Source organism: Neovison vison, chromosome 7 (assembly GCF_020171115.1).
Source record: "Neovison vison isolate M4711 chromosome 7, ASM_NN_V1, whole genome shotgun sequence".
NCBI classification, from domain to species: Eukaryota; Metazoa; Chordata; class Mammalia; order Carnivora; family Mustelidae; genus Neogale; species Neogale vison.
The window spans coordinates 26,305,457-26,326,176 of NC_058097.1; the positions used below are offsets into that span (position 1 = coordinate 26,305,457).

The 20,720-nt window shown below is 58.0% G+C and overlaps 1 protein-coding gene across 2 annotated transcripts; it reads right to left on the minus strand.

Moving 5' to 3' along the window:
• Positions 1-37: 37 nt before the first annotated feature.
• Positions 38-20,656, minus strand: KATNB1 (katanin regulatory subunit B1). 2 transcript variants are annotated; one of them, XM_044256063.1, is made up of 20 exons: positions 20,474-20,656; positions 19,017-19,322; positions 14,904-15,034; positions 11,873-11,990; positions 6,265-6,365; positions 5,862-5,903; positions 5,165-5,248; positions 4,838-4,953; positions 4,339-4,410; positions 4,035-4,185; positions 3,741-3,931; positions 3,495-3,625; positions 3,064-3,114; positions 2,047-2,114; positions 1,788-1,907; positions 1,556-1,705; positions 1,191-1,267; positions 1,040-1,114; positions 682-798; positions 38-446 (listed from the first exon to the last, which is right to left on the minus strand). In XM_044256063.1, the coding sequence occupies exons 2-20, from the start codon at positions 19,054-19,056 to the stop codon at positions 314-316; spliced, it is 1,968 nt and encodes a 655-aa protein (XP_044111998.1). In that variant the 5' UTR covers positions 19,057-19,322; positions 20,474-20,656; the 3' UTR covers positions 38-313. The 2 variants fall into 2 exon arrangements, with proteins under 2 accessions (XP_044111998.1, XP_044111999.1); XM_044256064.1 differs by lacking the exon at positions 20,474-20,656 and adding an exon at positions 19,450-20,306.
• Positions 20,657-20,720: the final 64 nt, after the last annotated feature.

A 20,720-nucleotide genomic window follows, 5' to 3' on the forward strand; every position in this document is an offset into this window, starting at 1 on the left:
CCGCAGGGCCGGAGAATGCACCTCCAGGCAAAGAAACTGGGGAATAGTTACAAATTTAATAAAATTCGCCTTATAAATTACAGCAGCAGCCCCAGGGTGCTCTTTGCTGCCCCAGAAGCAGGAGTTGGCCAAGCAGGGCAGCCACTGCCAGGGAGAAGTTGTCTGAGAGCTCAGGGCTGTGCAGGTGGCCAGTAGGCTGGAGCCACCACCTCCAGGATGGCCACAGGGCTGCAGAGGGGGCCGGGCAGAGGCTCACAGGCCCAGGAGTGCACAGGGAACGGGAACAGGGGCTGAGGCCAGGCCCAAAAGCTCCTCAGTCCAAACTGGCCATAAGTAAGTGCAGCTCCCGGAAGGCACTGCCGTGGCGGCCACTCAAACCCGACTTGCTCTTGACGAGGCCACTGATGCTCTTCAACTGCTTGTAGCACAGCCGGCACTTGTGGAGCCTGTGGGAAGAGAGGTCAAGTGCCAAGTGCTAGGGCCTTGCCTGCCACACCACTCCCACCCTCCTCTGGGAAGCAGGCCAAAGGCCTGGATGCAGGAGCCACCTGGCCACAGAAGAGCCCCAGCTCTGGACCCCCCATCCCATGTTCCAAGCTACTGGCGCAGGCATGACTTCCATTCAAGGCTGGGCCCCCAGGCCTCTGTACCCCGAGAGTGGCATGCTGCTTGGCCCCTCACCTCTCCTCCCGGCTGATGTCCACACCCACAGAGGGGGGCGCCGCCAGGATGTCCGTGATCAGGGGCAGAAACCGCTGCAGGATCAGTTTCAGGGACGTGCAGCCAGTCTGCACGTAGCTTCACAGATGGAGGGATGGAGCCACAGAAGGAAAAAAGAGAGAAGGTACAAATACAGAGAAGTAGGCAGAGGGCCAGGGGCAACACGGGCTCATTTTCACCATGGCCTCTCTGACTTGGTGGGGACTGCGGTGCCGCACACTCATGTGGGCGTGGACCCTGGGGGGTCCTTCCCATTGTCCCTGAGGAGCCTTCCGTCCCTCCCCATCGTGAGAGGCTGGTATGGTTTCCCCACACGTACCTCTCATACTTGCTTTGCAGAAGCTTCTCGATCTGCGGCAAGACCGTGGTGCACAGGTCCAGCTTCCACAGGGAGCTGGGGAGAGGGCCAGGGATGGAACGTTAGCAGCCGGCTCCAGCTCCTGGGCCAGCCCCGCCCCACGACAACTCACGCTTTCTGGTTGACAATGTTCAGGAGGTCCACTACCACTGACAGGTCATTGATGGCCACAGCCGAGTCCACCGACGTCTGTGCAAACAGACAGTGCCTGTCAGAGGGGACAGGGAGGGCGCAGGCCCTGCCCGGGCACAGCCTGAGGGGCTTTGTTGGGGGCTGATAACAAGCCTGCAGCTCAGCTGAGGAGTGTGAGACCAGGCGCGTCAAGAGACGCTCAATAACTAGCAGCTCATGACGACGACGATGACAGAAACAGAGGCAAAAGCTGCCGTGTAGGGACAGGGCCCACCCAGCCCCACGGCCTGCCCTGGCCAGCTTTCTCCTGGGGTCAGCCCAAACCCTGGGGGGGGAAGGGCTTGCCTTGATATCGCCTGTGGTCCACACGGCCCGCACGGTGTCCAGGTTCTTGTGGCGACTGGTGAGCACCACGCACATAGTGTCATGGCCTTTGCGGATCTGCGACATGGCGTCCTCGTCGACCAGCTCGGCCTGCTGGGGGATCTTCACGGCCTGTTCAGTACAGGTGCTGGTGGTCAAGTTCCATCCTTGCCCCCGGGGCCTCCACCCTGCCCTCAGGCTGGACCCCACTCACAGGCAGGAAGTCAGAGGCCTTCAGCCCGATGGGCTCGTTCCGGGTGGCAGGGATGATGGCAGGCTCAGCCTTGGGCGCAGGCGTGGGAGTGACAGCGGGGGGCCGGGGCGGGACCTCGAGCTGATGGGGTCCAGAGCTCAGTGGGGAGCCAGCCCGAGGCTGCCCCCTCTGCCCACCCTGCCATGGAGGGTCCCAACCTGAGTTCAGGACTGTGGCCCTGCTCCCAGTCCCACACCATGCCCTCTCCACCCAGACGTACATTTGGCACCGGGAACTGCGAGTCCATGGCCGGGCTGGGCTTGGCCACCTCCTTGGCTGAGACCATGTCTGGAGGCAAAAGGGAAAGATCTCTGGGTTAGGCCAGGCCCAAAGGGACTAGTGGGAAGAAGGCAGGGCTTGTGGTGGGCTTCTGGGGAGCACCCACATCACTGGGAGGGATGGAGCAGAGTCGGTGGGACAACGGAGGAAGGAGATAGCAGCAGTTGTGTATGTGGGAGGTGGGGGGACTGCTAGGGAAGTGTGAGCGTGGAGGCTGGATCTGGCCTTTCATTTTCCACCCAATCACCAGGCAGAAAGGCGTCAAGCACGGTGTGTGGATGGGACCTGGGGAACTCCAGGGAGGGGCCACCCTGTCACCTCACTGGAAATGGAGTGTGTGCGGGCTGCGGGGGGGTGGGGAGGGGCAGTGCTGCAGTGAGTGGATGGTGAGAGGGATGCACAGAAAACCCCACCTGGAGGGAGACTGATAAGATGGTCCCTTGAAGTGAAAGCCGGGTGAAAGGGAGGGACAGTCTACAGGACAAGGGTGCCCCCTACCCTGACTTCTTCGGTCCTAAAGCAGATCATGTTTTCTCCCAGTGGCAAAACCCAAACTCCAGCCAGGGCCTGGCCTCCTGCTCCCAGACCCCAGGGCCTGCCATCCTCCCACCCCTTCCCACCAGCACCCCCTCCCTGCTCCCCCGTCTCCTGCAGGCCCTCCGTGGCCCTCTCTCACCCTGCCCGCCCCTGCCTCCACCGCACTGTCCCTTCCACAGACAAAGCTGTGTGGCTGTCTGCCATCTCCCTGCTCACTAGGGGGAGAGCTCCTGAGGGAGGCACCTGCCCGCCTTGCTCAGGCTCCATCACCAGGGCCTAGTGTGGGTCCCAGTGCACAGTAGGTGCTTTTGGGTGAGCACAGGGAAAAGATCTAGTGGGAGAGAGGCTGGAGATGGCACCATGGCAGGAAGGCCTGGGGAGCTGGTGAGCCTGGGACGCCAGGCTCTGCCCCCTTACTCACCATCCTCTGGGGGTGCCGGAAAGGGCTCACTTCTTCGGGGTGGTGTCCGGCCTACAGAGGCAAAGGGGGCTGGGGACTCAACGTTGGCCAAGGCTGACATGGCACACCAGGGGTGGGTGTGTGAGTATGGGTGTAAGGTGGTCCCAGGGGCATACACAGCTGCAGACCCATGACCCTGTTCCCGCTCCCGGAAACCCTCAGGCCTGTCCCCTCCCATCTACTTGTCCGCATGGGGCCTTCTCTCACTCAGAATGTGCCACAGCACTGAGCAGCTGCCAGGCCTCGAGGACCTGGGACCAGAGCCTGGGGGCCAAGAGGTGAGCCGGAATTCCAGCCAAGGAAGCAGAGCGCCATTGTCCCCACTAAGCATCATCTGCCTCCATGCCCAGATGGGAATGCCGGGCTGGACTGGGGGTGGGGGCAAGCCTCACTGATGCTGTTCTTGGGCTGGAAGATCTCGTTGTACTCCTCGGCGTTCTGGATTTCCGCCCGAGACTCACGCTCGTCCCGGTCATCCTCGCTGCTGGGGCTGCGACGCTCACTCTCCGAATTCTGCTTCACCCTGTGGGGTGGGGACAGGGCCACAGGAGGCCAGCGCGGTGAGCTGGGCTGGGCCCCCCACAGCCTTCCCAGTGCCGGCCCACCTCCGGAGCCCTCTGGGGCCCTGAGCACCCCACCTCTGAGGCTTGCTGCAGGCTGTGCCAGGCCGCTCATAGATGCGCCGAAGAGGGGCACTGGGGTGGGCTGGCTGTTGCGCCAGGGGCCGGCTGTCCTGCACGGGGTCCTGGGCCACCGTGCCTGTCCTGGTGACCCGCGTCAAGTCCACCACATAAGAGGAGACGTTGCTCTGGGAGAAGGCCACACCTATCTGCAGGAAGCGGCAGAGCTGGGGCACACACAGGCAGGACCCCAGCAGGGCTTGGGGGGGACATGGGGGCTGGAGGGGGAGGGACAGGCAGCAGCGCTCTCACCAGCTGGTCGTTGCAGACAGCCAGGTCGGCCACCTTGCCCCAGCTGACCAGGACCACATCAAAGCAGCGCTCAGGCTCCCAGCCGTAGACGCGCAGCGAGTCCTGGCAGCCGCTGTACAGGCAGCAGCCATCGGGGTTGAACAGGACACTCCTGGGGGAGGTGAGAGTGGACCATGGGTCCCGAGCAATCCAGGGAGGCTGTAGGGAGCCCCAAACGGGGAGCAGGAGCAGGGATGGGAAAGGCCCACCCAAACCGCACACCCACTGCCCGGGAGGAAGACCCACCACTCAGCTGCTGGCGCACCTGACAGGCCCTGGCTCTCCTTCGATGCAGCTCACCACCTGGAACTTCTCCAGATCCCAGAACCGGATGGTCCTGCAAAGGCAGTCAGACTGTGCTGGGAAGCCGGCGTCCCCGTGCTGGCCTCCATGCAGGCGCATGGCCCAGGAGGCCTATTTCTCTGCAAACGCCTGTCCCCTGGGTGGTAGCCACTAAGAACACCACCCAGGGCCAGGGGCTGACCCCGCATGGCAGGAGGAGAGACTTGGCCGATGGGAGGGGAGCATGGGCTTTGGAACTGGACATGTCATGACAGCCCAGGACACTGGGGCTGGGGAACAGAGCTCAGCAAGAGATGGGACCAGGGCCCCAGCCTGGCTTGGCCGGAAGTCAGGTCAGTCTACATAGCATCATTGGGCAGAGAACACCTCAGGACGGAGGGAGACTGGGACAGACATTCGCACACAGAGGACAGACATGTGAGAAATGGCAGTCATGGGTGACAGGCCTTGTTCTTCCTCACCTGTCCGAGCTGCCAGAAGCCAGCAGGTACTCGTTGGGGTGAAACTCCACCACGTTGACAGGCCCTGTGTGGCCAGGGAACTCGGACATCATCTTGCCAGCAGTCAGATCCCAGAGCTAAAGCAGGGCAGGCTGGAGGTCGACCAGGCCCGGGATCTCGGCTGCCTGCTGTCCCCTGGCTGCGGCTCCCCTTCCCGAACCCCCGCCCCGATCTACAAGCTGCCTTCCCCTGTGAGATGTGCGAGCCTGATCAGGAGGGAGGTGTAGACCCGGCCGGAGAGCATTCAGCAGACCCCAGTCCCCAGTCCCAGGCCAGGCCAGGTGTTACCTTCACTGTGTGGTCATCCGCGGCCGATGCCAGCCACTTCCCGTCAGGGCTGAACCGGAGGCACCTCACGGCCTGGGTGTGTCCCTGAGAGGACAGAGCACTGAGCTCACCCAAGGAGCCAGGGCCAATGGGCTGCCCTTCTTTCCACCCCGTTCCTCCCTGCCCTTGACCGGCAGGCGAAGTGGAGCCAGATGGCCGTGTGCCAGAGATGTCCTGGAGGGACACCTCCCCACGCAGTCAGGATTCCCAGTGCTGCGGGATGCTCCGGGAAATCAGACTCCCTGGTCAGTTTGGAAAACCACGTATCTTACACCTCTTTTTGGGGAGTCAGGTGTTTTCTCTTATTTTCAAGGGCGTAAATACCTCCAAAATTATGTATTCAACTCAGTGCTTCCAAAACACATAGGACTAGGAATCCTTTTCACCTCATGACACCTGCCTACGGAACCAGAGTATGGAGCGCAGTTTGGTAAACACGGCGCTGGGAGGATTTGTGGAAAACGGGGATCCAGGTGGAACCCCCACAGCGCTCCTGCTCCGCTCGAGACTCTGGCTTCTCCCTTGGACTCTTGTTTCTCACGTACTCCCCCAGGTTGGACGGTGATCCCGTCCAGCCCCTGCCAGGGTCTGGGCACTACCCCAGCCTCCACGCCTGCATGGGGCTCACGGACTGTCCGACAAAGGGCGCCTTCCTTACCCTGTACCGGAAAACACAGCCTTTCCTCCGGATGTCCCAGAGCTGCGGGCAGAAGGGCGGTAGAGTCAGGACAGGTCACGACCAAGGTGGGCTCGGGTGGCAGCGGCCTTGCCCAGGTCAGAGGGTAGGAGCCCGGGTCAGAGGGTGGTGTGCGGCCATGAGCAGAGCGGGGCTCCCGGCACTCCAGTCATCACACCCCAAAATGACAGCAATCTGGAAACCGCTTGTGAAAGCTGGGCATTCTGAGCAGGAATGTCTGGCGAACGTTTCCAAGTCCCCCTCCCTCGGAGGCTGTGGGCACCACCAGAGAGGGAAGAGGCCCTCCCACGGCACCACAAGGCCCGCTCCTCACGTCGGATGCACGTGTCTCAGCGGGGGACACAGGGCACAGACAGGGTCTCACCTTGATGTTCGTGTCCTGGGAGCCCGAGGCTACGAACTCGCCGTACGGGTGGAAGTCCAGGCTGCAGATGTTGGCTTTGTGGCCCATAAGCGTGCGAAGAACTGCCGAGGAAGAGAGCAGAGACAGGGGTGTGAGGGGCAAGTCAGGCACCCGGCAGAGGACGACTGTGGTGGTCGCAGGTGTGTGCTTCCACGATAACTGCACAGAGAACCAGAACAGCAGTGATTTTCAAAACAGGGAGATACATCAACCAGAGTCCTATCACCACAGCACCCGACCTTCCTATTTTTGTCCCGAGAGATGACAGCCATTTCTGTCCTGACCCAAGCCCCCATAGCCTACGCCCCTGGGCTCGACCCAGTGTGCTCCTATAAGGCCACTGCCCTGGAGGCAGCAGAGTTGGAAAACCACTGCACTCGGTTCATGGACAGACAGACAGCTTATGTTCCACTGGGCATTTCACCACAGTTGAGACAGAAGAGGCAGGCAGGTGAGCCCATGCTGGCGGAGAAGCTGCTTGGTTGAAAAGAGAAATCCAGGAAGGCTTTTTGGAGGAGGCAGTATTCAAAGAGGATATCAGTGAGTGGAGGGTGAGGAAGGATATTAGGCAGAGGGAAATGGTGGGCAAAGGCCCCAAGAAAGGCAATGTGGAGGGCATCCCCGGAGTGGCTGTGGTGCTCACACCAGCCTCCTGTACAAGGGATCTTGAGGGTAGCTGTGAGGACAAGAGGAGGTGCTGTGCGAACCAAGAGAACACACAGAGGATGTGACTGGGGCCAGTTACCTCCTGCTACCCCGGGAAACCTCAGCTTCCATTGCAGCTCCGTGGCCGAGCCCAGCCTGGCCCGCGAGCAAACCTTGTGTCTCTGTCCCCAAGTATTTCCTGGTGACACTCACATTTGCCTCTTCTCTCCGGCCTCAAGTGTCTGGCTTTTTGAAAGATTCATAATTCTGATGTCTGAAGGAAACAGATCACCCCATAAGTGGAGGGGCCAAGGGCTGTGGGAATCCGGTCATCCTTAGGTTTGAGCCAAGGTGGAACAGCTGTGTCGTGAGGTGACGCGCTCCCACTGGAGGAGGGTCCAAGCAGACGCCGAATGCAGTGCTTTAGAGTCAAGAGAGGCGCGCTCCAGGCACGGAGGGATTCAAACTCTACTGCACGAGATTGTCTCCATCCCTCGAGGCCCAAGTTCAGGGCTCTGGAGCCAGCCAGAAATGGCAGCAGTTCTGCACTGCTCCTCGCTTGCCAGGTGACCCTGGGCCATCCCTTTCCCTCCCTGAGGCTCATAATGGGTCACAATCAGAGTTAGGAGAATGGGAAGTAAGGGGCTTAGCATGGGCGTGCACACAGTAAGTGCTCAATGAATACCAGCTAGAGTTATTCTCCCTGTCCCTCCTTTCTGAAGGAGAGCTCTGTCCCCCAAAGCAGACCTTCTCTTCTCCTCTGGCCTCAGACCACCTGTCTTGGTCCTCAGTCTTCAGGCACCAGCGAGGACCACTACTCAGTACCAGTCATTTGGGCACCTCCCTCGTCCCCAGGATAGCTGCTGAGCATACCTGGGGTGCTGAGGACAGCCTGAGTGACTTCGGCACTCCCCCCAACTCCTGCAAACAGCACCAGGAGATGGGCGAGGGCCTGAGGCTCCGAGGGGGGAGCTGCCTCCCTCAGGCCGATCAGCAGGGCACAGAGCCAGAAATTAAAGCAGGCATCGGAGTCCTGAGAAGCAGGCTTTACCACGTGACCCTTTGCCAGAGTCAAGGGAGCCCATCTGTCTAGGGCTCCTAAGACAGAGGCAGGCACACCCAAGGGCAGGAAAAAAGTGAGCTTCTCTGAGGGGTCCCTGCCTCAAGAACACATGCATCCCTCTGCCCGCAGCCCCCCACATCCACCCATCCTACCTGGGGCCACCCCGCAGCAGGCCCAGCCCGCTGCCGGCCGGGACTGAGCCACCTTTATTTACATCCCTCACAGAGGGTGACATGGTGTCGGCCAGGTCTGTCAAGTAGCTAATTCAACCACACCAAAACCTCAGCCGCTCCTCCCCACACTCTGGGGTAGTCATACACTACCCCACTGCTACACTAGCTACACTGCTACACTAGCACACTGCTCTGCTGGCCAAACCCAGGGCCCAGAGGGGGCGGACGCATGCTGGCTCCTGCTCCAGTCCGTGCCCACTTCCCAGCCCACTGGCTTTGCATCCCACAAGGAGGCTTCCCAAATCCTGCCCTGCCCCAAGAGGATGCGGCGGGTTCCACCCCGTGTAGGCCAGATTCACGAAACATACGCTACCTTCCTGTGGGATGACCGGGCTGGCCCACCCCGCCCTCTGGCTGCGCCGTGGAAAGCAGGCAGGACCGCATTCTTCCCGCGTGACTTCTGCCTTGCTCTTGTCCCAGGAAGGCCCTTGGAAGGCCTCCTACCGCAGGACTGTCGCAGGACCAGGAGCCGCAGGCTGGAGGGGCGCCCTGGATCCGTCCGCCCTCTGTGGGAGCTCTAAGCCCTCCCAGCTGGTCGCTGTTCAACCCCTGCTCAAATGCTCCAGCAATGGGCAGCTTTTCAGCGCAACCCACGTGATGATCACCGGCCTCCTTAGGAGCCTCTCTGCACCTGGGCGCCAAGCTGCCCCTTGTTTTCACTCAGGCTGTGGTGGGTGAGAGTGGAGGTCGGCCTGTGGTCTGAGCTCTTCCTGCCATGGCTGCTGAGGGCAAGTTTCTGTTCCATCACTGAACCTCTCGAACAGCAGCATGAAGAGCACTGGGATGGGAGTCTTGACGCCAGAATTTCAGTCCCAGCTTCCACCACCCTGGCCACGGGGTCTTTATCAGGTTCAGGGGTCTTCCTTGGGCCCCAGTTTGCCCATGTGTCAAATAAGGGGGCCCTGCCAACTCGGCTCTGCATCAGAACCATCTGGAAGCTTAGTGCAATCCAGATTTGGGGCTTCCGCCACTACTGAATCAGGTTCCCTGGGCGTGGGGTCTGGGCCAAGTGTTGGAAACGAGCTCCTTGGAGAGTAACCAACCCTGGGACTCTAGGGCCCAGGAATTCCACAGGTGTTTGGTTTTCATTCTTTGCCCGCCTCAAGGAACTCCTCACGTTTGTTTCCCTTTTGTGCGCAGTAGTCATGGCTGAGGGACAGGGATGCCCTTGGCTTCAGCCTTTTGTCCCTTGCTCCTCGGTGAACGGTGAACGGCTGGTGCTATCCGCTGGGACTGAGATCCAGGCAGAGACGTCCGAGGAAGCAAACCGCCTTGTGCCTGAGCCTCTCTGCCCCCTCAGCCTGGGCCTGGCCAGCTGGGGCTTGCTCCCCACCGATCCCCTTCAAGTCCAGCAACGCTCCGGCTCCGCGTGGGGCCAGGCAGCGGGAGCGCATGCTGAGATGCTAAGCACGTGGCCCAGGTTGGCGATCTCACGGGCTCTGTCTTGCACATGCACCCATCCCCGGGCAGGCAAACCTCACCCAGCAGGCCTGGGGCAACATCTCCCTTGAGGACCATCTTTGCAACAAGAGCACCGTCCTGGAGCGGAGGCCCCGGCCACTGGGCACGCGCGCTGGCAGCGGCCATCATGGTAGAGCACATACCCCAGGAGAGGCCCAGAGAGAACCCAAGTCTCAACCAGGCAAGGGGGCTGTCTTCTGGAAAAAGCAGCCCCCACAAAACCCACACCACGGCTCCCTCTCCCGTCCTTCAGGCAGCAGCGGGCCTCTGGCCTGGCACGCTGGGAGGTCCAGGCTGGAGGCTGGCAAAAAGCAGCGAGCAAGCAGGTTTTACTTGGACCTCCCAGGGCTGCTCTGCACAGTGTTCTGAAAAAAATGTTGAATTAGCTGTCAACATTTAGAAAAGGGGATGGGGGGATTTCCACTTAAATGTCCAAATCCCTAGCTTCTCTTGAAAAATCTGTACAGCTGGCAACACTGGGCCCACTGGCATGTGGCCGCACCCACGGACACTGAGATTCCCCCCGCGTTTGGCAAGGCGAGACTCCCCACGTGGTCCGGAACCAAAGGCACGAGCTGACACACTGAAAGAACCAAGCTAGGATCTAGCATGGGACTGAGGGTCATCACTACAAAACCCCAGGACGCTGGGACAAACAGCCTATGAGCTTGCAGAGAGACAGGAGAAGTAGGTCACACGTGAGGGACCCAAGAGGAGACAGCGCAGACCTCCCAATGGCCACCAAACAGGAACCTAACATGCGACGCAGCTGCACCGTCAAACTTCTGAGGGAAAACAATCTCCAATCTAGACTTCTATGGACTCTAAAATAAATAAAAGAGGATGAGGACAGAACGAAATCATTTTCAGCCACAGACGGTCTCGAAAACTGTGCCTGTCACGCACCCCTTCTCAGTAAGCTATGAAAGAACGTGTTCCAGCAGAGAGAGGCAAAAAACCGAGAAAGATGGTAACGCGGACTCTGGCGCAGCAGCGAGATGGGAGACCTCCCCGAAGACAAGGTGGCCCCAAGATGGTGGCCGGGCTGCAGGCCCGGTGCTCCCCCGACACTGGGACCCGGGGGACAGAGGCTCTGAGAAGAGACACCTCAATTATGAGATGGCTTCAAGGGTACCTCAAGGAGGAGGCTTACTCTTCAGGCAGAGAATCTGGGGACAAATTAGTAACAGATGTAGGACACATACAGATGGAAAACACAGCCATTAACTCCAGAAGAAACACAATCCGCTGTCACAGCTCTGCGGGCCTGGTACGATAAAGGCAGACTATTGACAGGGTGAAATCAGAACAACGCTGGGAGTGACAAGGGAGGGCCAGCAGCTCTAAGAGAACTAACTTCTTTTTTGTTTAAGATTTTATTTTTTAAGTAATCTCTACACCCAACGTGGGGCTCAAACTCACAACCCTGAGATCAAGAGTCCCAGGCTCCCCGACTGAGCCAGCCAGGCGCCCCTAGGAGAGCTAACTTCCTGTCTTGCCCAGGAGGAAGGGAGCCAGAGACAGGAGTTCCATAATGCCATGTTGCTTCGGAAAGGGGAGGTAGCAAGACACCAGGTCAAAGGACAGAAGGTTGAGGCGTCTGGAGAGTGGGAAAGAGTGGGGTGAAGCTTCTCATTTCCATCGTGCTTATGTGTAGAATGCCTGGCACTTGACTTTTTAAACTATGTATAACTTCTCTAAAGATGAAAAGCAAATATAAACAAAGCTCAAAGAGACAAGAGGATCGGGCTACCCTAGGCCCCATCCCTGCAGGCAGGCTAAGAGGCAGCCACCGCCAAGTCAGGACACCCCAGTTCTCCCCAGAGGCACCCCTCAGGGTCTCCCCACAGGCCCCCTTGTTTACTTCTCCTGTGTGGCCCCTGGTGGCACCTGACATTTTTCCAGGTTCTGAATCTACACACCCACCCGCCCACACACCCACAGTGATCCATCTGGACCTTTCTGGCTGCCTCCTGAGTGTCAGCGTTCACGGACAGCAACAGCATGTCGCTGCTGCTAAGCTCAAGGGGGTGGAGTGGTCAGGGTCTCCCAGAGGGAAGCACCCAGTGTAGTCAGGACAGGCTTCCTGGAGGAAGCAGCTCAATAGCAGAGCCTGAGATAACACGGCCACCGGTATGCATGTGGGAAGGTGAGTACAGATGCCTACTTTTGGCAGCTTCTAGGTCCCAAACGCGGATGGAGCCTGACTGGGAGCCGGCCACGATGAGCTCCTCCGGGGTGTTGAGGCGGACGCTCTCCACTGGGGACGTGTGACCTGTCAGGCTCTGTGGAGAGAAGGTAGCAGCTTCAGTGCCCTGCGTGGAGAAAGCCCAAGCTGCTGGCCCACATTCTGGCTCCCTGCGAAGGGCAGCAGCAAGAAGGGGCTCAAGCAGGGAGGCTGTGTTCCATGGAACCGCATCTAGGCTTTCCTGCACACGGGGTGGCCAGCTGCTTCTCCTGGTTTTAGCTTCCAGGGCTAAAACTGGGCCAGACCTCCATCATGCTCCAACCCCATCCCATGGCCCACTGTGCCCCTGATGTGGGCATCATTTGCCAAAATGGCCCTGGGCCCCTTGTAAGGGGGGAGCAGCTGACCCTCCAGCCCTGAGTCCAAACCACTGCCCACCTAGGCTCTGCTTCCGTCTCCCCTCTGCTTGGACGAGCCCCTCCGTGGGGGAAACCCTGACAGAACCGAGGCCTGGCTTGTCAATGGCACACATCTCCCCCCTCTGGAATGCCTAGATCCCCAGAGGCTGCCCCTGGTGGAGGACCCTGCCATGTTCCTAGGCAAGGAATTGTGGAACCCAGAGAGAGCCTTTGGGGACTTTACTGGAAAAAACTGTCCCCCAACTCAGGGCAGGCCAGAGCTGGAGCAGGGCTGAGCCAGGCCCTGGTCCAGCCCGAGAGGAATGGGAGATGCTGGCATTTCCAACTTTCTGGAAAAAAGGCCCAAATCTGAAGTCCATGGCATCTGTCATTCTCTGCCCAGCACTGGTTACCGCAAAGCACAGCAGTAATTCCACTGTTTGCTAAAACAACGTTCGGGAGATGGGGGTGAGGGTAATGGGGAAATTGCTCCCCAGCAGAACTGCCCAAAGGCCAGATGGTCACAAGCAGCTTGTATGACTCCTGGCCATCTCCAGGAGTATAAATGGGTATAAACTCCATGGGGGGGAGCAACTGGGCAAAATGTGTCCACATTTAGAAATGCACAACCTCTCCACGCCAGCAACTCTGCCCCTGGGAGCCTACCCCGGCACACACTCAACCACACAGCAAACAAAACAGACCCAAAGTCACTGGCCACAGTGAATCTTTTTCACAAAACACCAGAAGCCATATAAATGCCCACCAGCAGACACTGTCGGCTAAGCAGTGGTCCCCCTGGAGACAGAATACTATCTGGCTATAGAGATGAACAAGGCGACCATCTGAATACGATCAAGACTAATCTCCGTGACACTTTTAGGTGGAAAAAGGTGGAAAACGGTATATATAAGATACAGTCTGTGTAAGCAAAACAACACAAAAGTGGAGGGGGAAGGGAAGAGACATACATATTTGCTCGCAGACATAGAAAATAATTCTGGAAGGACACAGGGTGATCCCAGACCGTGGTTGTACCGGGAGGGTTGTGGGGGTCAGGGGAGGAAAGAAGACTTCTCACTTCGTACCCCACATCCCTTGGACACTGAGCGGTAAGAACTCACGCGTGCTCAGAACACACAGGGACCAGCAGAGGGACCCTAAGCAGGGGGCCCAGGATGTCTGAATCTGAGGGCCAGCAGGAAGTTGCCAGGTCTGCAGCCCCTCCCTGGAGCGGGCAAGGGGTGAGCCCTGCAGGCTGACCCCCAAGGAAGAAGCAGGACAAGAGCATGGGGTCACTTCAGGCCTGTTTTGGCCAGTGTTTGTTCGCTCATTTTCCATCTGTGTTACTTTGGCATTTTGGGGGGGTGGGACTCATTGGAACCCTGAAAACGAAGTGAAACAAAACAAAGTGATTTCAGTTTGGTTCTTCACCAGAGCCCTGGTTCAGCCCGGCTCTCAGCCCTTGCCTGCATCTCACAGAAATACTGAGGCGATTAAGTTTCTACTAAAAAAATAAATAATAACTTCCCATCCCTTTTTATCTTTAGGTGGCCAAGATCAAAAGAATGTTAATAACCTGTGCGTGCTAGGTCACGAGGGGGACAGGGCAGGTCCCGGTGCCGGCTGGAGAGAATGTAAATTGATTTCTGGAGGGCGATTTGGCAATCTGTTTTGAAAGCTTTTTATAAAAAGTGCACACCCTCAGATAATATGGCCTTCACAGATCTGCTCAAAGGCTGAGCAGGAGGAGGACGTTCGAGGAGGACATTCGCCTCCTCGGCTGAGCAGAGCCAAAGCGCTGCAGAGGACTTTTGTGCTGGGAATAGGGCGAGGCTAAGCTAATTCCGGCTCCTGCCGAATCCGCGAAGCCACCACAAACCCTGCTCTGGAAGGGTATTTGTTGACACGGAAAATGCTCGCAAACAATAAAGATTGTTTCCTTCAAAACCCAGGCTACAGGAGTAAATAAGACAGTGTTCCAAAAATATGCCATTCTACAGACATGTGGTGCACACGGGTACGTGTTTGCATGTGTGTATGTACGTGTACATGCATGTGCACACATATGGACCTACGCCGGCACCTAGAAGGACACCGTAGCAGTCTCTGGATGATGGAAATGGAATTCATTTTTGTATTTTTTCCTCCTTTATGTTTTCCTGTTTTGGAAGACAGGTCTTGGCAAGGAATTGGCTGTGCAACCGGGGCAAGAGCTAGTAAAGAACCAGCTCGCTAAGCAGCTTTAGCCAGGCGCCCTCACATCCTCCTTGTGGAACCAGACAGGGGACGGTTCAAAGTAACGTCCAAGTGCAGCTGACAGGTGGGCGGGTAGGCCGGTGGGCAAGCGTCTATCTCGGGCCCATGGGCTTATTTTAGCTTTACTCACACAGGCACGGCAGAACTCTGTCCACCACCAAGTGACTTCACCATTCCTCAGGGCTGGCCATGGTCCCAGACATCTTGGGGGCACTGATGCAGTGCTGTGTCCCCCTAGCCTCCCGCTGGGGTGCCCTGGGCCCGACAGAGCCTGCAGAGCTGCCTGCCCCCGACCCCACCCCACACCCCTCCCCGGGCCTTGGCCCTGTCCCCCACCAGCCAGTGAGTCTCACCATGATGCAGTTGGGTTTGTTGACGGACCACAGGTTGACACGGCAGTCATCCCCACCAGTAGCCAGCAGCCGCCCGGAGGCCTTGCCCAGCACCAGCGAGGACACATTACTGGCGTGGGCGACAATCTCCTCTACACAAGGAAAGACAGGAGGAGAACGCAGTCAGAGGGCTAGTCACCGCAACAGGGAGGAGGGCTGGGCCCTGCCCGGTGAGGCCCTTGGTCCTGGCACTCGAAGCCCAGGTGGAAGGGTCTGCCTGCCTCGGCTCCCCTCTGGGGCCAGACACCCCGGCAGGACCCAGAGGCCTGGCGGCGAGGGCAGGCCTGCACCCCAGGCAGGAACGGCTACTTCCCCATTTTGGGTATTCCCTGTCCCACCCCCAGGCCACAAGGTGTGCTCTTTTCTCTGCACGCCGACTGGCCATATTCTCATGCTTACTCTGCTCAACTTAAAACATGGACTTGCCTTCCGTATTTAGCTCTGTCTATATAAAGACAATTAAGCAATAAAATCCATAAAGTTACAGGATTGATACGTTCATTATACTTCTTCTAGAATACAAAATAAAAAACAAAAAATAATTATTAAAATGAAAAATACTGACCCACGTAACCCCCTAAGCATCTCTCTGCTGCGGCTTGCTATACACGTAAACCCACTTTGGGGAACACGCTTTGGGAACCGTTTGGGTCAACTCTAGACAAGCTGCCTCCAAGTGAGCCCACCTAAGGCTTCAGCCTGCAGCTTCAGAACAGTGGACCAGGTTCTGGTCTGAGCGTGGCTACTGCAGGCTGTGTGGCCTTAGACCAGTCACTCACCCTCTCTGAGGCTGGGTTCCTTGTCGGGTAAATAGGGATCATAGCAGTGCCTGCTTCACCAAGTTGCTGAGGAGCCACTGAGAACACGCTGTAAGCCGTGCTCGGCAGTTGTTAGTAAGGCTAAGGCACAGACGGTGGGCGACGGGGACCCCAGCAGGCACAGGAGGGTGAGCTGCATGGGAGGCAGGAGGCAGCTGACTGAGAGGCCTGGGTGGGAGGGGTGGGAGTGAGGACTGACCAGACAGAGTGGGCGGGATGGCCATGGCAGGGAGCCTGAGGGCCCCTGGCCCGGGCCTCTGGGGAAGCAGCAGGGGCGGCAGACATGGGCCACGGAGGGTCTCATTAGGGCTCCAAAGAGAACAAACATGAGCAAGGAACCAAGAGGCAGCCCAGACCACCAAGCCAGGCCCTCAGCGAGTTCCTCCTGGAATGAGGAGAAAAGACAGGTCTCCCCACTCCAGCAAAGGGAAAATCCCGCTGACACCCTGAGGCAACTAGGAGGCTGGCTTGGGTGACGCTGAGGGAAAGGGTTTGCTTCGTTCCATAGGCAGCCTCCAGCTCCAGCCTCCACCCTGCCTGGGGGTCTCTGTGGCACAGGCCTCAGACCACAGGGTGACTGGGAAACGGGGCCCAGAGAGGCTGTTTGTCAGGCAGCATGGCTCAGAGGGCCTGTCAAGCCTGCCCGGGGCGCCAGACCCCAGGCTCGATCTCACGGATCCCACCTCAGGGCCTGGCCTGGCCAAAGCCAGGGACGGGCAGTGCCCAGCCCTAGCAGAGGCGAGAATCTCCAGCAGGCCCCAACGTCAGCAGGGGGCTCAGGGACCCCATCACTGGACCCAAGGGAGCTGAGCCCCTTCCTAGTTCTCATCCCAACTATGGAGCCTTCTGTCCTCTGGACACTTAGGGACAGATGCCTGAGGTGCTCTGAGGTTGGGCCATAGCCTCTTATCTGTTCAACAGCTTCTGCTGGGCCCCACCGACCGGCCAACTCAGAAAGAGGACAAACCACCTTCTCCCTCAGCACTCTGTTCCCAAGCCTTGGGCCCTCTCCCCTTATCTGAAAACACTCCCTGTGTGCACTGTCCCCGACTTGTGAGCTACCTATAAGGTCTGGGTGTCTACCCTGGCTCTCACCCTTCCCAGGGAAAGTTCCAGCTGGGCCGCACCTTCCCAGGCCTTCTTGGGCACACTGCTACTCCTCTGTGGGCCTCAGGACTACTGCCCCTGGAGACAGCCCTTAATTCATAATACACATGTGTCCTGGGTGTCTACTCTAGGCCCAGCACTGGGGGCCCAGCCAGTGGGGAAGGACAGTGAGAAGGCTCCTATGCTCATGTTACAGCCTGATCGGATGGGTCCTGGCACAGGGCATCCAGCTGAGGACCTACAGACATAGGGATGAGAAGGATTTGAAGGCTGGGCCCTTCTAGAAGGCTCAGATTACTCCCCTTTAAGCAGCCTGCCTAGGTCTCCAGCCTGACTGAAGCCCCTGGAAGGGCCAGGGACCTCGAAGAGAGGTAGGTATGTGATGGACACCAGGCCTAGAAGCTTCTGATCCTTGCTGGACTCTGTAGGCATAGGGAGCCAGGGGTCACTTGGCTTTGGGCTCTTCAGAGATGGCTGAAGATGATGGGCTCATCATGGAGATGGCTATGCACATGAACTTGTCATCAGAGCCCAACATGCCTGATCCTATTACCTCTTGTTTGAACACTTCGATGGCTTGACTTTGCCTTTAAGATAAAGCCAAGGCCTCAGAAGGGCTGGGGTCCTGTGGACATATACCCCTGAAGACCCCAACAGCTTCATTTGGCACATTCTCTCCACTGTGGTGTGGCAGCCCGTGGGTGCCTTCAAGCCCTTCCAACATGCTAAGCTTCCTACCCCAGGGCCTTGGTATGTCTCTTTAGGCAGCCTACAGCACTCCTCTACCCCTCTAGTTAATTGATTGAAAGCACATGCTCCAGTTGGAATCAGACAAGGAGAAGTGGAGGGGTGTGGTTACCTGATTTCTGCCTCTTGCTTTCCCCAGGCTCTAGGCCCCATTGCACGGAGACCTCATCTGCTTTGCAACCCCCACCCCCAGCCAACTATCTCCCCAGTGCCTGGTTCTATGCTCAGGAAAGACCAGCTACTGAAGGAATACGTAACCCCAATAAACACAAAGCCACTCTCTGCAAAGTACACCCTCCTTGGGAGCCTATGACAGGGTTCTCTCAGAGCCCTACCGCTAAGAAACAACTTGAAACTACGCAAAGCTCTCATTTTACCTGTGAGCACACTGAGGTCCAGCACTGGGCTTTGCCCAGATTCTAACAGTTAAAGAGTGGGGGAGCCCTGCCCAGCTTCTGGAAAAAGCTGGGGACAGCTCGTAGCAGAAGGTGACCAGTATGACCACAGGTTATCACAGGTGGAGTTAAGGCAGTTCCCAAAATATGATCTGGGGGACCTTAGGATCTTCAAGATCTTCAAGGATCAAGATCCTTTCTGGGGGTCCAAGAGAACAAAACTATTTTCATAATAACACCAAGATGGCATCTGACTATTTACACACTTGTTTGCTCACAAGCATATGGGGTGGGGTGGTTTCAGGAAGATACAAGACATATGATGGCCCCATCACGAGTGGCACGTTTGACTGTATACTCTTATGTCTTAAGATGCCTGAGTATTGATTTCTAACGTGTAAATAGTGATGACTCCCATGAACAAAAACTCCTTGGGGTCCTCAACAATTTTTCAAAGTATAAAGAGGCCCTACGATCAGAAAGTTCAGAGCTGCTCGTGGAGAATAATGTGAGGGTGGGCGGTGCTGGAGCTTAGTGACATTCCAGAGCACTGCCAGCATCTCTGGGCCTACTCTCTCACTACTGCCCCCCCACCAGCTCCAAGATGCCCAAGATCTCACGGAGGAAGCCTGGCCCATGAGAGGGCTGCAAATGCTAGGAACACCTCTCAGCATCTCTCCCCCAGTCCCGCCCGTCAACCTAAATGCACCAAGAGCTTCTCTTATGTTCACCACCCCGCCTGGGTCTCACAGCAGCTCTATGATGCAGGTGTGATTAGCTCACTGTACAGATAGGAAATGAAGCCTCAGAAAGGTTAAGTCACCTGCCCAGTGTCACCCTGCTAAGAAGTGCCAAAGTCATGATTTGCATCCTGGTCTGTCTCCAAGGCTAGGAGTCTCCCTCTGTGCCAAGAACAGGAGATAAATCCAGGGGTTCAGGCCACGTGGAAACAAGCAGCTAATGGAATAAATGGGGTGAGAAAGAAAAAAAAAAAGAAAGTCACTCACGTAACTTCCAGGCCGTCTTGGTGACCACAGGGGTGGCCATCCTTCAGTTGGCTGGCACCTGAAGCTCCACCCACTAGATGGACTGTACTTTGCTCACGGGGTGGGGGTGGATCCCCCCCCAGATCCACCGATCAAGTTGGCAGGGAGTTCCCACACATCCAGGCAGAGGGAATGCCTCGTCTCTCAGTCCCGGACTGCCTCGTGGTTTTAGATCATTCACAGCAGCCACAGCAACAGCCTGTGTGTGCCCGACAGGATCGCAGCTAATGGAAGGTCAGGCTCGAGCCATGTCAGTTCAACACTGGGCTGGAACACAAACAGAAGGCGATGGCTTATCAGAAAACATCTGGTGAGAGTTCGGGGCACGCTGGGCTTGCAGAACCACAGCGCAGCTCCCCGGGTCACCGAGGCTACTGCATGGAGAGACACCCACCAGAGCCACCAGAGCCACCAGAGCCAGGAGCTGAACTGTAAATCGTGTTTGAAAATCTGGAGGGGCACCTCAGGCAGGGTGACTTGGAACACAGGGAAAGAAAGGTCCTCCCAGAGGCCAGGATGATGGGATGGCAGGAGCCTCTGTTCCAGGAGGCTGGCTGCCCAGAGAGCAGCAGCCGCCGCAGTGGGGCGGGGAAGACCACGTGTCTGCAGTTCACATAGATCTCTGGGAGTCACTGTTTCCTCTGACGCTATGGGAAGGGGGGTGGAGCCAGAGGCAAAGCTTTGGGACCCAGGAGAAGCACTCCAGAGGCAGGCATTTAAGTCATCTCTGGGGAGAATGTCAAAGAGGGCCCTGAGGGTCCAATCCCTCCCTTGGCATCAAGGGAACTTCTCCTGGTCCCCTCAGTTCCCAAGGACAGTACTGGGAACTAGGTCTCCAGTCTGGGCATGAGTCGGTATGCCTCCCCAACTCTAAAAGGCCACCTCATGAAGCTTCTACCCCCTTTCTCCAAGCCTCTTTTCCCATGAACGCTCTCCTCTCCGCCCCCTCTCTCCTAGATTCCCCAGCTCTGCCTCTCTAGTCCTTCGTTCATTCCCCTTCTCCTGGTCGCTTGTGTCCCCCAATCCTGCACATCCTGTCTCCTGAGCTCCTTAACCTGACCCCTGCCTCGCCAGACCCCCTCTATTTCCTTCCCCTTCTGCGATCAGTATCCCCCATTCATTCACTCTCCTGCTTCCAATGTCCCTATTCATCACTCAGCCTCCTGCAGACCCCCGGCTCCGCTTCCGGCCTCCCTGGTTTTCTCCTCCGGCCCCCACGCCCGTCCCGCCCGTCTCGCCTGTCCTGAGGCTGGGGCTGGTCCCTCGGCCTCGCCTGATCCCACTCAGCTCGAGGGGCATGGGCTCCAACTTTCCCCCGCCCGCAGCCCTCTCGCCAAAGCCCGGCTCGGCCCCGCCTGGCTTGGCCCAATACTAGGCCCAGAGTCCCCCTCGCCTCCTCGCCCCCTCGCCCACTCCACCTGCAGCTGAGGCTCCCGAGGCCAAGGCTCCGCTCCAGGCGCGACCCCCACTTGCCTCCATCCCCCGCCCTGATTGGCCGCTGCTTGACAACCGACCCTCACAACAAAACCTCCGGCTCAGAGCTCCGCCCTCCTCACCTACCGCACCAATCAACTGCCGCAAGCGCTCCCCCTCCCGCCAGGTTTGACCAATCGAAGCAGGCGCTTCTGCCGCTCTTCCTAAGTACCCGCCCCCTCTTCCTGAATT

Coding starts and splice junctions, on each gene's coding strand:
- KATNB1 (XM_044256063.1), bottom strand. CDS start 19,056: ATGGCCACCCCTGTGGTCACCAAGACGGCCTGGAAGTTAC. Junction 5,249..5,861: donor GCTGTGTTTTCCGGTACAGG/GTAAGGAAGGCG, acceptor CTGTCCTCTCAG/GGACACACCCAGGCCGTGAG. Junction 3,626..3,740: donor GCCTGCAGCAAGCCTCAGAG/GTGGGGTGCTCA, acceptor CCCACCCCACAG/GGTGAAGCAGAATTCGGAGA.